At 42.6% G+C, this 14,395-nt stretch overlaps 2 protein-coding genes across 6 annotated transcripts in view; one reads left to right on the forward strand and one right to left on the reverse strand.

Annotated features, from left to right (window-relative positions):
• Window positions 1-14,395, forward strand: part of LOC107143321 (ceruloplasmin) — a 46,097-nt gene that overhangs the window by 26,815 nt on the left and 4,887 nt on the right. For 3 of the 4 annotated variants that reach the window (XM_015486955.2, XM_048794122.1, XM_015486957.2), the window contains exons 13-18: window positions 259-398; window positions 1,512-1,640; window positions 3,880-3,986; window positions 5,403-5,619; window positions 6,058-6,197; window positions 7,485-7,647. In XM_015486955.2, the coding sequence (XP_015342441.1) occupies window positions 259-398; window positions 1,512-1,640; window positions 3,880-3,986; window positions 5,403-5,619; window positions 6,058-6,197; window positions 7,485-7,647 (896 nt within the window). Of the gene's footprint in view, window positions 1-258; window positions 399-1,511; window positions 1,641-3,879; window positions 3,987-5,402; window positions 5,620-6,057; window positions 6,198-7,484; window positions 7,648-9,829; window positions 9,973-14,395 lie in introns of those variants that run through there. The other variant, XM_015486956.2, reaches the window with a different exon arrangement.
• The window catches only part of Hps3 (HPS3 biogenesis of lysosomal organelles complex 2 subunit 1), a 28,507-nt gene continuing 24,629 nt past the window's right edge, over window positions 10,518-14,395 (reverse strand). For both annotated transcript variants that reach the window (XM_048794123.1, XM_048794124.1), the window contains 2 exons: window positions 13,812-13,902; window positions 10,518-11,332 (listed from right to left, as the gene is read on the reverse strand). In XM_048794123.1, the coding sequence (XP_048650080.1) occupies window positions 11,205-11,332; window positions 13,812-13,902 (219 nt within the window). In that variant the 3' untranslated portion in view covers window positions 10,518-11,204. The remainder of the gene's footprint in view (window positions 11,333-13,811; window positions 13,903-14,395) is intronic.

Here is a 14,395-nt window from a genome sequence, read left to right on the forward strand (position 1 = left end):
CAGTGGCAAAGTGAGGACCAGGATCAGGGACGCCACCCAGATGGCGAGGTGTGCTGTCTGCCACACGCATCTAGCTTTAAAGCCTTGTTTTTTTTGTTTTTTTTTTACTGGGGTGGGAAATGACTAAAAACTGCCACAATTACTTCAATAAAATTATACTTTTACTCAAAATTTAAAACTTAAAAACAACTTCCATTTTCATTAAAAAAAATACTAACCTGTTTTTTGTCTTTTTTTTTTTTTTTTTTTTTTTTTTAGTGTTTCCAATGCATTTCTAGATAAGGGAGAGTTTTACATAGGCTCTAAGTACAAGAAAGCTGTGTACCGGCAATACACCGACAGCACCTTCCGAGTCCCAGTGGAGAGAAAACCTGAGGAAGAGCACCTGGGGATTCTAGGTAGGTTCACGCGCCTCATGTCAGAGGGGCAGCAAGCCATGTCCCTGGATTCTATTTTCCTTTCATATGTCACAGTTATTCAAATCAAAATAAAAGGTTATTCAGTAAAAGAGAAGCCTATGCTTATTGAAGAGTATAGATAATAAAATATTACTCATTTCTGTCAGAAATAATGCATTATTGCTTATACTGGTGAACTTTTATGTATTTGGTATTTATCAAGTGAATTAATGAAGTTTTGGTGAAGTTCCTAAGAAGCTGCTTCCTAATGAAATTCCTACCCAAATTCTCCCTTTTATCCTCTCTCTCTCTCTCTCTCTCTCTCTCTCTCTCTCTCACCGAGCCATTTAATTTTTAAATTAAGATGTAAATGGTTAATTACAAGAACACCCCCACACACGGGAAAGTGAGTGTTACCATACACAGGCAATGGAGAAGTTTCCCTGGACTGGTCAGGAGCCACCTGAAGACAAAATGCCTGACTTGACCACACCAGGCTTGGAAATGATCTCGAAAACCACCTGACACCTTCACCCCCCTCTCTCCCCAACATCAGAGTTTCCCTGGGGCTTGGTTATCCTCAGCCCCTAGAGCAAGACACCCAGAGGAAAATGGCATTGATGTCGGATGGCAGAAATTCTACCAAACAGAAAATGGTTGGGATTGGCTAGGGGGCAGGATGGGGAGGGGCAGCCCATCCTGTCAAATAAGAACCGTCCTAAACTCACTCTCAGGAAGACCCCTGGGGGGACCAGCTCCCCAAGATTAGGCACTACCTCTAGAACTCTGGGTAAGAGATTTACCATGGTCTCCAGAGGATAGTTGAGTAATACAGGATGACCCCTGGTCATCAGCTCCCCTGATGAAGCACTACCGCTGGAACTCTAAGTAAGAGCTTTACTGTGGTCTCCATCTTTCCTGGAAGCCATTGCTGGTATTTTTACCCCAGAGCATCTGGTATGGGTGTAAATCTATGCTGGTACTAGCTCAAAGCCACAGGGGAGATCAGAGACCGCCTCACAGTGGGAAAGTCACCTGGTCTCGGCTTTATTACTAAGTTAGAAGTTTCCATCTGGCAGGGGAATAAGCCACTCTTCCTTTCCCTCTCACCAGGCCCACAGCTTCATGCAGATGTTGGAGACAAAGTCAAGATTGTCTTTAAAAACATGGCAACAAGACCCTACTCCATACATGCCCACGGGGTGAAAACAGAGAGCCCCATGGTGACTCCGACACTGCCAGGTATTCACGGGGAGGAGCACCTTAGGGACACAGCAGCCTCTCCATGGATGGCTACTGTCACACAGGCATTTCTTCCAAACGAATGTGACCTGAGGAAGTGAAGCAGGAGGTGGGGGCTCAGAGGGGACACGAGGAGTGTGTCTGCATGTGCACCGGTGTCCAAGCATGTGCTCCTACCAGGGCAAAGGAGCCAACAGGGAAGCAGGAAGAGGCTGCAGAGCTGCAGATCCTCCAGGGGAGTGCCAGACGCTCCCCCAAGCTCAGCTAGGGCATGCCTCAGGTGGCACCGACCCTACTACCTATGGCTGAGGTGTGTGGGCCTGTCTCCCAGATAGGGTCAGTAGGGCCAGAGGTTGCCGCTTGTCATTTTAACTGCCCCCTGTATCTAGTCCAGTACCCGGCATGACCTAGCTCAGAAGATGTTTTCTTCCGTTATTTGTCAAATTGGCTTCTAGGAAAAGGCCATTTTTTTTTTGGTCATTTGGGAGTGCTCAAATACACCATACGAGAAAAGGAATAATTGCTCTGCAGAGTTGCTCTTGCAAATTTAGTGGGAACAGAAATTTAAAAACCCTGCCCTGGTGGTCCTCCCGCTCTTCCCCGGGAGGCGAGCAGATCAGAGGGAGCTAAATGGGGAGCAGCAAGCACTGCTGCGGAAGGCCCAGCAGGGTGAGGAGTCCCAGGTGCTGTTCTAGGGCCGTCAGGAGGGCTTCTTTGAGGAGGTGACATTGATGGGGACATCTAAATGGCATGAGGCAATGGTGCCCAGGTAGTTGTAGGGAAGACCCAAGGCCCCCGAGATGGGAGATGGGAGTGTGCCTGGCCTGAAAACAGCAAGCAGCCCAGAGGTGAGAGCCGAGCAAGCAAGGGACAGAATGTGAAGCAGGGACAGTAGGGTGGGACGGAGGAGGGAGGACCAGGAGGCCATGACTAAGACGGAGAGTCTATATTCTAAACACCTGTGCAAGGATCTGAGCAGAAGAAGGATGACTGACACCTTTTAAGGGGCGTTCTGGCTGATAGGTGGGCAGGTGACTCTTGGGGCAAAGGCAGCATCAGGGACCAGTGAGAGAACTTGTTTGATAATGTGGGTAAAAATTCTACCAAATCATCGTGATTTGGAACAGAGGAGAGCAGCTGAAAGGGTAAGAAGTTGGGGTACCAGTTTGATTTTCAAGGTGCTGCTAAAATGGCCAAAAAGGGGGCAAGAGGGAGTGTGAGGGAGAGAAGAGCCAGAGAGGACTCAGGTTCTGAGCACCAACCACGGGAAGAAGAAGGCCGTGGAAGGAGGAAGGGCTAGGGAGAAGGAAATGCTTCTGTGCAGCTTGTTGCAATAAGTAAAAGCCAAGGCGACAGTAAGGTGTTCAGGTGGTGAATCGACACTTTATATTTACAATAAAATTTTTGACATAAGAATAGTTAAAGAACAGGAAAAAGTCTTCCACATCCCTGAAGACCATGCTCAGGTCTAGCCTGCTCGCCTAGTAAAGGTCTGCAGGATTCTGGCAGGTTAGAGTCGATGGCATTTTTAAATATGCGAGTAAAGAGCACAGTCAGGATTGGTAGAGGGCACGGGGGACGTTCAGGTCCAGGAGCAAGGACACAGGAAGCCTTGAGGTGACTGGAAATGGAGATGGGACTGGAGAAGAGCCTGGGGATGTGGGAAAAGGGTAAGGGTTTGGCAAGGTAGGAGGATCTTCAGGGTGTCAAGGACCAGAATATGGTTATGCCCTGCATGGGACAGGAGTGGCAGAGGAGCCTTCGATGAGACAGATGGGACAAGACAGGAGGCCAGCAGGACTTTGACAAGTCGGAGGCACAGGAGTAGGGGGGCTGATCCTGAATCCTGGGCTCAGTGAGGAGGTGGTAGGAGGAGGGGGAGAGGAGGGCCACACAGAGCCAAGGGAGTCAAGTAGGACAGTCACACACAGACATGACCCCAGGGACAGGGCTGCCCCTGCGGGACAGCCATTTGGCATCTGAGGGAAACATTTCAAGCTAAGAGGAGTTGCAAAGCTTCTTCAAATGAGGATACTGGAACAGCCCCCCCCCCCTCCTGTCTGAATGACAGCAAGTGTATCATCAATAGTTAGTTCCTAGTTGACACACAAAAATGACATGAAATATATCTAACAGTCAGTCTTACAACTAAATGCCTGCAAGGAGTTTTGAGTAGTATTACCCTGACATTCCAGTTCCTGGGTTACTACTATCAAGACTTAACTCCTGATTAATTTAGGTGAAATTCGCACTTATATATGGAAAATCCCAGAAAGATCTGGAGCTGGCACAGAGGATTCGCCCTGTATCCCATGGGTTTACTACTCCACTGTGGACCAAGTTAAGGTAAATGTTAAGTCATTTGGTGTTTTGTGACAACCCCCCCAAATACACACAACTGAAGGAAGAAGAGTGTTTTCCTGGGCTCAAGTTCTATGTTAAACAGGAAAATAAGTATTCAATCTGTATTAGTTTGGTTTATTTGTAAAGATAGTTATAATTACCCTAGTATTGCCGATTATGGAGAATACTTATAGAAATTCAGTTATCGATCAATGTTATATTTTATTTCCCTTTTGGCTTGAAAATACGTTGAACTCAAAGAGCTGGTACATGGTTTCAGCACTCTTTCCAACCAGATAATATAAAAGCTGATCTCAGCAGTCATTCACAGAGTAGCTGAAAGTGCTGTTTGATGAAACATTTCAACATTTGTTCAAATATTTGTTTTGTAGAAATAAATCTCTAGTCCAAATCTTTTCTGAGTTTTGGTGCTGCATACTGGGCACCTCCCCCAGGGCCTTAACACTCAGCCACTCTAACATGAATGCTGGGTCCTTGGCCTCCTTCTGCATGTTCCATTGTTATCAGCAGCAGCACAGGCACCCAGGCCACAGATCTGGTGCAGAGGTGCTGACTTACCCAGCACCTGCCTCTCCCTGGCTCACCCAGACCATTCACCCTCCCATCCCCACCTAGAGCTCAATCCATTCCTTCTCTCCATCCCCATAGCTCAGGTTCTTGAAACTTGTCTCAACTACACCATGGCCTCCCAGCGTCCAATCTCTTCCCCTCCAAGTCTTCCTTTGCTTCACCTAAATGACTTAGAACAAATTTGCTGCCATTTTCTGTCTAGTTTTTCAGTGGTTTCCAATGATGCACAAGACAGAACCTTAAGTTCTCTACCGTGATTCAGCCCAAAGACCCTTTAAGACCTATCCTGCCATTTCAGACGCCCAGCCCAATCCAACTGCTCACTGACGTGGCGTTGGTGGTCTCCCTCCCTGTGTGCATCAATCTTCACTGCAGCTGAGACTACTCCCATGTCTACTCCATTTCTTCCATTTCTGTTTCCTTTATTAGAATGAGTTCCTAGAGGGCAGGAGCTTTGCCCACTCTTCCATGGATTTATAGTGAGTGGCCTAAAGTGTGGCTCATATTCATGAGTTCATGAGCCCATGGTGTAAACAAGCCCACACTGTTCATTTAGGATTCTTTTAAATCACTGAGCATTAGCTGAGCCAATTTTTGGCCTCTATGCACATCTCTACTTCCATACCACTCACATAACCACCCTGTTGCTCACCACTGTTCCAACCTAACCACTTCACTGCAAAGTCAGTAAACTGGCATCGTCATGTTAGGCCAAGTCTACTAATTAAATGGGTCCTCCCCAAATTCCTGAGGTCAAGGTGGTAAGACCCCAGTTTGCTGAAACCTGACTTATATTCCAGAATGACTGAAGTTTCTGCTTGTCCCCAGGATCTCTACAGCGGATTGATTGGCCCACTGATCGTCTGTCGGAGACACTACCTGAAAGTATTCAATCCCATAAAGAAACTGGAATTCTCCCTTCTGTTTCTAGTATTTGATGAGAATGAATCTTGGTACTTAGATGACAACATCAAAACATACTCTGATCACCCCGAGAGAGTAAAAAAAGATGACGAAGAATTCATAGAAAGCAATAAAATGCATGGTACAGTATGATACATTATTCTAAAACAAATATCCTCATTTTCACCCTTTGTTTCTTTCAATTATAATTAGGTTGGAGACTATTCATTTATTACATTGTAGGTAAACTACTTTTTCCTCACTTTGTGAGGTAAAATTCTATTGAAGGGGACTATATTTAAAATCATTTGCTAATTTTTCTCCCAATTCCAAAAATCTTATTCCCTTTTAATTAAATCCAATAGTAGGATTAAGGTTTTCTTCAGTGCAAGGTGATGAGAGAAGCATTAGTGTGACATAAGTGACCTTAAAATATCCATTTCCTTCATTTGTAGTGAAATGCATTCTATTGTATCCAAAAGACTCCCCCGCCCCATTCATCTAATATCATATTATCTGTGAAATACCTATCGGTTTAAAATATTCTACAAGGTAACATGCATTCACGTGCTTTCCCCAGCTATTAATGGGAGAATGTTCGGAAACCTGCGAGGCCTCACAATGCACGTGGGAGATGAGGTCAACTGGTACCTGATGGGGATGGGCAATGAGATAGATCTGCATACGGTGCACTTTCACGGCCACAGCTTCCATTACAAGGTAAGAGCCACTGGTGGTCTTCCTTCTTGCTCTGTTTGAATATGGCTTCACAGAGAGAAAATCTTTCCTCACATGTATCTATGAAAAATTCAAAGTTTCATCTAAGCATGGTGGCGCACACCTGTGATCTCAGCCACTTGGGAGGTGGAGGAAGGAGGATGTCAAGTTCAAGGCCGGCAATTTAGCAAGACCCTGTCACACACACACACACAAAAAAAAAAAACCTGACAAAAGGACTAGAAATCCAGCTCAGCAGCAGAGTGTTTGCCTAGCATGTGTGAGGCCCTGGGTTCTGGGGAAAAAAAAAAAAAAAAAAAAAAAAGGAAGTTTCAAAGAGTAAAAGGTATAGAAATTTCAATTGATACCAGGTCTTTGTTAACCTAAGTTTTCCTTGAAATTTTTACTGAATTTTCATGGAGTTCCGCTCACACATTGCTCAGTAAGGCATTTGAGTGGAGTTGCTCTCAGGGAGGGCAGGAGTGTTCTCGTAATAAGCCAGAGAGCAGAGGTCAGGACCATCCTAACTTTTGCCCTGCAGTTCAAAGTTCTGAATCTTAAAAGGCCTGGGTGAGCAAGGTCATCAGGCAGATGTTAAGCAACGTCCCTCCACCGCAATCCTACTTCTGTTCTCCACCCAGTGCTGAAGTGCTGATTTCAGCAGGAACCAATGGCCCTTTCATAATATTCTTTTTTTTTTTTGAGTTAATGTAGAAAATGTATGAACTACTAAAAAAGCACCTTGCAGAAAGTCCATTTATAATCTGCATTTTGTTTTACAATGATCTATCTCTAGTGGACTTTTGATTCTATCCTTGCAGAAATACACCCAACTCCTGTCTCCAGTTACGTCTCTGCCTGGACTGACCCTGGCCTGGGCGTCTCCATCAGCCTCCTTTTCTGCTTCCATTACTATCCTCCTTGCCCTAGAGTTTCATACACAGATGGTCTAGGGCAGGTTCAGGCTACAGCGAGGTTGGGGCTGCCAGGCCACAGCCTAGTTCCTCTGTATAGCTCAAGTGCTATACAGAGGTGGGCCAGAGTCACAGTGCAGGAGGCCACAAGCAGTCCTGAGCTGGGCCAACACCATCTCATCTTTCCTCTGCACCCACTTGATGGCCCATGGTGCTGAGGGCTTACTAGAAACACACAGACCACACATCCCACGGTCCGGATTAAACACAGATGTGCAGGGACTCATTCCATTTTTCTAACATCCCCAGGTTCCCCAGTGGAAGACTGAGCCAACTCTTAATACATTATGTAATGTTTGTCATTTTTCTAATTAAGCACAGGGGCATTTATAGTTCTGATGTCTTTGACATTTTCCCTGGGACGTACCAAACCCTAGAAATGTCTCCCCAAACGCCTGGAATCTGGTTACTCCACTGCCATGTGACCGACCACATTCATGCTGGGATGGAAACCACGTATGCTGTTCTACCCAATGAAGGTAAATATGCAGCTGGAAATTCTAGAAGCCATATTTCATGATACGTAAAAGGCCTTTTTGCCTAAATACTCCACCCAATATGAAGAATTTGTGAATTTTATGCCCTGATTTCTTCCTTCTCTACCTCCAGGCAGGAATTTACATGGCTCAATTCCTGATAGCCAGCGCTTGAACAGCACATAGGCTCTAAGCTGGTCCCAATCTGATGCAGTATAATTGTCCCTGAAGCTGACATAAGGCATTCACCAAGAAGTGAACCATGATTTATGGAAGACACATTTAGAATTTAATTTCTGGGCAGAGGATGTAGCTCAGCGGTAGAGCACCTGCTCAGCTTGCATGAGGCCCTCAGTTCAGTGCCCAGCACTGCAAAACAAAAACAAAAGCACAACTTTTAACTTCTTTCCTAAAGGAAAACACTAACTTTTTTCTAAGTAATAGATCATCCTTAAGAGAAGTCTGGGAAACCTCCCCCCCCCCAAAAAAAAGCAACATAATTTCCAACAGCCAATCAGACAGAGGAGCATCCTCTATGCTTCCAGGGAGAGGGGAAAGCATCACTGATTGTGAAAGATGCAGGAGAAAAAGTTAAATCCCCTGCTCCCCAATTCCTGCAGCAATCCCCCTACATAAGTGTACACACACACACACACACACACACACACACCCCACAGTAGGAAACTGAACAGAATTTTAATGTATATACACCAACAAAGTGTACAAAGAGTGAAATTTCTGCCTTATGGCTACAGGCTTTGGTCTTTCCTGGTTCAAAATTGGACACGGCAAACTCAACAGGGGGAAATTATGTAAAGAAAACAACTCCGTTTCCTTCTCAAAACCAGGATAAAAGGAAATATATAAATGGTTGAAAATTTAAGTCACTGAAAGATTAATCCTTAGTGCAAATGGAGTTTAATTTCTGCTCCAGGATTTTATATCAACACTTTCTGCCGTGAAAGTTTCTTCTATGAATGTTCTTTTTATTATAAAGAGTGTTTAGTAATAATGCAAGAACCCAATAGAAGACAAGCCAATAAATTAAACAAAGCAAAAAGTTAAAAAGGCTGAGAAAAAAAAAAAATTATAGTCTTTAAAAAACGCTTGCCTGCCTGTAAACCACACAAAAGAGCATCCCACTGTGATGTCATGCACCTGGAGATGGCTGTTTCCACAAAGGAGAAGTCCTTAGGGAGAGTGTTGTCTGTCCTGTCAGTTACTGTAGTCCAACTCCCCACCATGAGCAGCACACAGGGACCTCCTGTGACAGATGTAAAAGGTACTTTTCTTACACTGTGACTTTTCCATGATAGATAACCTTTCAGATGCAGATCACAGGTTGAAAAACTTACTGGGTTTGAAATTCCCTAGACAGGGACTGGATATTTGTATTGCTAGCCAAGTACCCCAACCTAATACAATGCTGTGCTTGGTGACTATTTCACATATTCACAAAATGACACAAAATTTCATGAACTTTCTTTGGACATACAGAAAAGCTGCAGGAGTAGGACAAAGAATTCCCAAACGCCCTTTATCCAGATCCCCAAATGTGAATGCTCTATACAGCTTTATTTCCCAATTTCACCAATCATCCTAACTGTGTTCTTTACAGAACAAGGAAACCCACTCATGTCCTGCACTGTTGCCACTTCCCTGAGGCCCCCCTGACACCTCTCTTACAGCAGCTCCTCAGACCCTGTCTTTCACAATCTTGATGCTTTGGAAGGCCAGAGGGCAGTCAGTGCACCCATCACCCTTCATCTCAGTCTGTCTGGTGCCTCCTGGTGCTTGTGCTGGTGTGTTTTTGGTGACCCTGTTACAGAAGCTTGCTGTGTTTTCCTCAATGCCCCATATTAGGAGGCACAGGATATTGAGTTGTCACATTAATGGTGAGGTTACCTTCGAAATGACTGGTTAGGGTGGTATCTGCCAGGTTTCAGCACAGTCAAGTTACTATTTGTCCCTTTATAATTAATAAAGATCCTGTAGGGAGCAATGTTTCTTTAATCATTCCTAGAATAAGAGATTTCTAAACATATGAAAAGTAGAAAATATAAACGAATTAAGAATGATTAAGCAAAGTAATACTTTAGAATACATTTAAAGTACCATCTACTAATTTTTTAATCATATAAAATACACTATTTTAAATAATGTCTTAAAATTTCTTTTTCTATAGAAACCAAGTCTGGCTGAAAGAAATAATTTGGTGATAAGTGGAAAAATTTTAAAAAAAGATTCATAACAATGTATGTGAACATGTTAAATACAACATTGCTTTGTAATGGCTATAAACATTAATAAAAGACTGAAAACATAAAATTCTGTGCATCTGTGGGGGAAACTGTGTTGCCTGCTACAGATAAAAAAGATCATTAAGATGTTTAAAAAAAAAAAAAAAAATCTATGACCAGAGAGCTGTCCCGGTGGTCCTCAAAGGATCACATGAAGCGTCCCTGACATGTTCCCAACCATCACCTTCCCATCAATGCTGACATCGTTTCTAATGAGCCAGTGGGCATGCAGGTACAAGCTGCAGAGGAAGAAGGAAAAATAAAACAAAAATAAAAAGATGCCAATTGGAGTTTTGTTGAATCCTTGAAAAGATGGTCAAGGGATATTACCTGGAATTGGGAAAGGTGAAGTTGAGAAACAATGCCTATGTCAAATCCAGGTAAAAACAAATTTAAGATAATAAAATATTGAAACCTTGCCACCAGGAGACAAGCTTCAGAACGTGGTTGTGCCAGGCAGCGGGCAAGCAGAACTTTTGTACTGTCTCAACTGGATTCAGTGAATACTCTCAATGAGCTGAACTTGGACTCAAAACTCCTTAACAAGAGGTTAAAAAAGAAGACAGACGTGACTATCATGATACAGTGCTTTATTGTCACAAATGCTCCAGCTGCAAGAGCAACAGGAGTATACATCAACAGGAAACAGATACAAGGCTTGGGCTGGAAAGCATGCATTCAACAAATGATGCCAACATCTAGACAGGAAGTGAGGTTTGTGAACATTTACTTCATCTGATGCAGAAAGAAACAGCATAGGATTTAAAAGTAACAAGAAGATAGAGTTGGAAATCTTTTACTGTGGCAAAACATTTACATCTTCCTCAAGAGAAAATTATTATTTTTTGAAAGTAACACAATAGAAAAATCTGGAAAAATCCAGAAGATAAAAATTCTGGCGCTCTAAAGTAATATTCAAATAAACTTGTAAAATATTTCCTCGAGTGTTCCTGGGATAGAAAAAGATTGTCATGTCTCCAAGAACAAGAAATCGGTGGTGTTTTCTGGAATAAAAATCAGTATCCACTTTTAAATATGTGGCTTCCTTGAAGAATTCTTATGTCTTGAAGCTCTTTTACATTCTGGGCAATTAAAGGGATTCAGGTTATAAATTTAGAAATTAGTGGTTACCCACTACATGAAGCACCCTGAAAGAATCTGAGATATGTTAAAAAAAAAAAAAAAAAACCCTTTGCTTGTATCTGTACCTGGCAATGAATTTTTAAAATGCAGCTTCATGTGCTACTTTTAAAAGACACTTCAAGTCAGTGATTTTTTGCGACTGCAGTAAAGAAGATAGGGCAAGAAGAATGCAGCAGTGCCATCTTCTGGGAGGACGTTCAAGAAATCCCTGAGCTCCAGTTCCACAGCGACGATGGAAAGCACTTCTGTTATAGGAAAGAAAACCTGTTAGAATGGAAAGCCCATCTTTAATCTAAGTCTCTTAATCACTCATTCGATTAATCAGAAGCTGGTTCGGGAGACAAAATATTACGACTACAAAGAGAACAGTCTCCTAAGTCCACAGACGACTTTGTGGTTTTAACAACTTCTAACATCCTTTCTAGACTCCTCTGAAGTTGATTTTATATCAGCCCCATGGGATCTGGAGTTCCTCTTTCATTGCTGGATTACTAGGTTGTTTTTCAATAGGTTCCTATTGTTTTCTAAAGAGAAATGCGACTATCTGAAAATGGCCTTCTGTTAGCACTGTCCTGCAGGAAATATACATCGGATGTTTGCCAGGCAAGAAAACACCATTTCCAGTTGGATACCACTGCCCTAAATCAGTTCCTCTCCATTATGAGATTGTGACATTATTAATTAGTACAAATGTGCCTTTTTCATAAACTGCAAAGGAAGGTGCTCCAGTGAACATTTTCAACACGAAGGGCTTCTCATCAAGTGTATTTGTAAAGGTAAATGTGTGCTTTTGTGATTGTATTACTAGTTAAAAGATACACGCTTCCCTCTTCTAGAGAGAAGGGTGATGCTTAGGAGCAGTGTTCCCCATAAATGCCTCCTGGTCTCTGGCCCTATGTGCACTTCAGGCCATTCCTGAGTGTCCTCGTGTGCCCACTGCTTGCTCTACGTAAGAGCTGCTCAGAGGCATCTGCCCAACATTCAGCAATCTTAACCCTCGTCATGCAGAGGAGCCTCCTGCTGTTTTTGCTGAAAACTCATAAGTGCGGTGGAGCCATGTGGAAGATCCCTAGCTCTGGAATCAGACAGTGTAGGGAAGGAATCCAGATGTCAACCCACCTACTTGGTGAGTGACTTAAAGGGCGTTACTTAATCCTTTGAGTCCTGGTTTCCTGTCTGTAATGTGTTTTTAGTTTGTGGTTCCTGGGGCAGTGCTACTGGTATTCAGCAGGCAGGGGCAAGGATGCTGCTGTTTAACATCCTCACGTGCACTGGGGACATCACACAAACAGACAATTTCCCAACCCTCAAAATGCCAAGGCTGGGAAAAGCTGCAGTAGAGAGAAAAATCGGCGCTCCAACACACCCTAGGAGTCCCTGGTACTCTCTTGCAGTTTTGCCCTACATTTCACTCAAGAGTGACTCTGGAACTTCTCATCAGTCCAGGGATATATAAAAAACTGGGTCACTCGCTAAGTGGCACACCTAGAACTCAATTCTAATTTTTCAGACTCAAATCCGGGACCTTAGTGTGCTTAGCTGCCGACAGGAACACCTCTAAGAAATGGAATTTCTTCAGGTACCTCCCCTTCCAATCAATAAATAGCTACAGGATGTTTCCTGTGGGAGAAGCACATTGCTGCTGAGCAGAGTGCACACCATGAAATGCAGACAGAACGCTGTGCCGGCTCTGAGGCACTGCAATCCAATGATGGAAATCACACACGTGAGCACACACACAAACACTGGAGGAACAATTATGGGTAAGTTAGGGAAGAAAGCACATGGATGTGAGCCAGAAAGAGGCTTGACTAGATAACACTGTTGCAGAGGTGTGAAAATGGGGGACATCTGCAGGAAGGTGGGAAAGTGACCCACCCACGTGAAAACTATCTTAATTAATAGTGATTAATTATGTGATTAATTTTGATGCAAGTGGGGCAAAGCAATCAGACACCTGCCACTTCCATCTCCTGAAAACCAAAGCAGTCAGGGAGGAAGACAAAGAGTTGGTGGGAGGTAGCCTCCTCCTTCCCCTATCACAAACGTGCAACGTTTACTAAGTGGGATCTTCAGAAAAACAACATCTGATGGCCACTGGCTCTGCCTAATGTTTTAAAAATCTATTGCCTCAGCTAGAAAATATAATTCCAACACTGTCGATTTCTAATATTTCATGTGCATTACAATCAACATTGACATGACTTTTGTAGTCAGGCCAACAAATAACTAGTAACATTAACACACAACAACATAGAAAATGAAAATGATATGTCCGTTAAGATTGATAAATGACTATGTATGAATGATGAAAATTCAAATTGACAATCTACGCTGTAAAAAACTGTATGATTTAGACATTCAACTTTTAAACACTGGAAGAACTCATCCTTCTTCAATACTTAAAATTGTGTTTGTTAATCTTAGCTTCAGACATGAAGTAAATTAAACACTCAGATCATTAATAAAAGATGTAATTGTCTTCATGAAGTTGTGAATTTCTATAACTGTAATAATTTGTTGAGCATTTGAAAAGATTAACTTAAAATACCAGCTCTGTGAGTAGAAGAGATAAATGAATATCAAATGTGATCCGGGCACACAGATGCTAAAAATAAGCTCTTCCACTTGAAAAATTCCCATGAGAAACCTAGATAAAGTATGACTCCAGCAAATTTAAAATTGAAACTAAAGTCTACGATCAAGTAAAAAAAGTACTTTTACCTTTCAGTGATGTCAGGTAAAGTTGATACTTCTCTCCACCACATTTTATTCTCTGACAAAGCTCAGGCAGCAGTTTTTTCCACCACAGAGTCTATCTTAGAAAAAAATGAATCAATTTTAGTTTGATGCATTTTACACTTAGCTTTCCAATGAGAAAAGACTGTGCAGGAAGGCACGGGGCACCATTACATCATTTGGTTAAGGAACTCAATTTTATGATAAAAGGAGTTATTATCCACAGCCTATCTTCTGTTTAAACCAAAAAAAAAAAAAAGAGCTTTAAAACTTGATATGCACCCATGCACGTGGCTATTTTCAAGAAGCAGCATAGACATGTCCTGTTACCATGTCTTAGGTGACAAGGAAGAAGAAAAAGTATACTAGAGTCTAAAACTCTTCTAATTTCTAAACTTAAGACTTTATCACTCAGAAAATATTTTCCCATCATGCATTATGTTTCCCAAATCTTCAAGCAATCATCTATTTAATCTCCAAACAAGAGGTTTCCAAAGATGCTAATGCATCATCATCATCATCCTGCATTTTAATAGCATCTAACAGTATCTAACCCATGCCCTTAAACA

This window comes from Marmota marmota, unplaced genomic scaffold (assembly GCF_001458135.2).
Source record: "Marmota marmota marmota unplaced genomic scaffold, marMar, whole genome shotgun sequence".
NCBI lineage: Eukaryota > Metazoa > Chordata > Mammalia > Rodentia > Sciuridae > Marmota > Marmota marmota.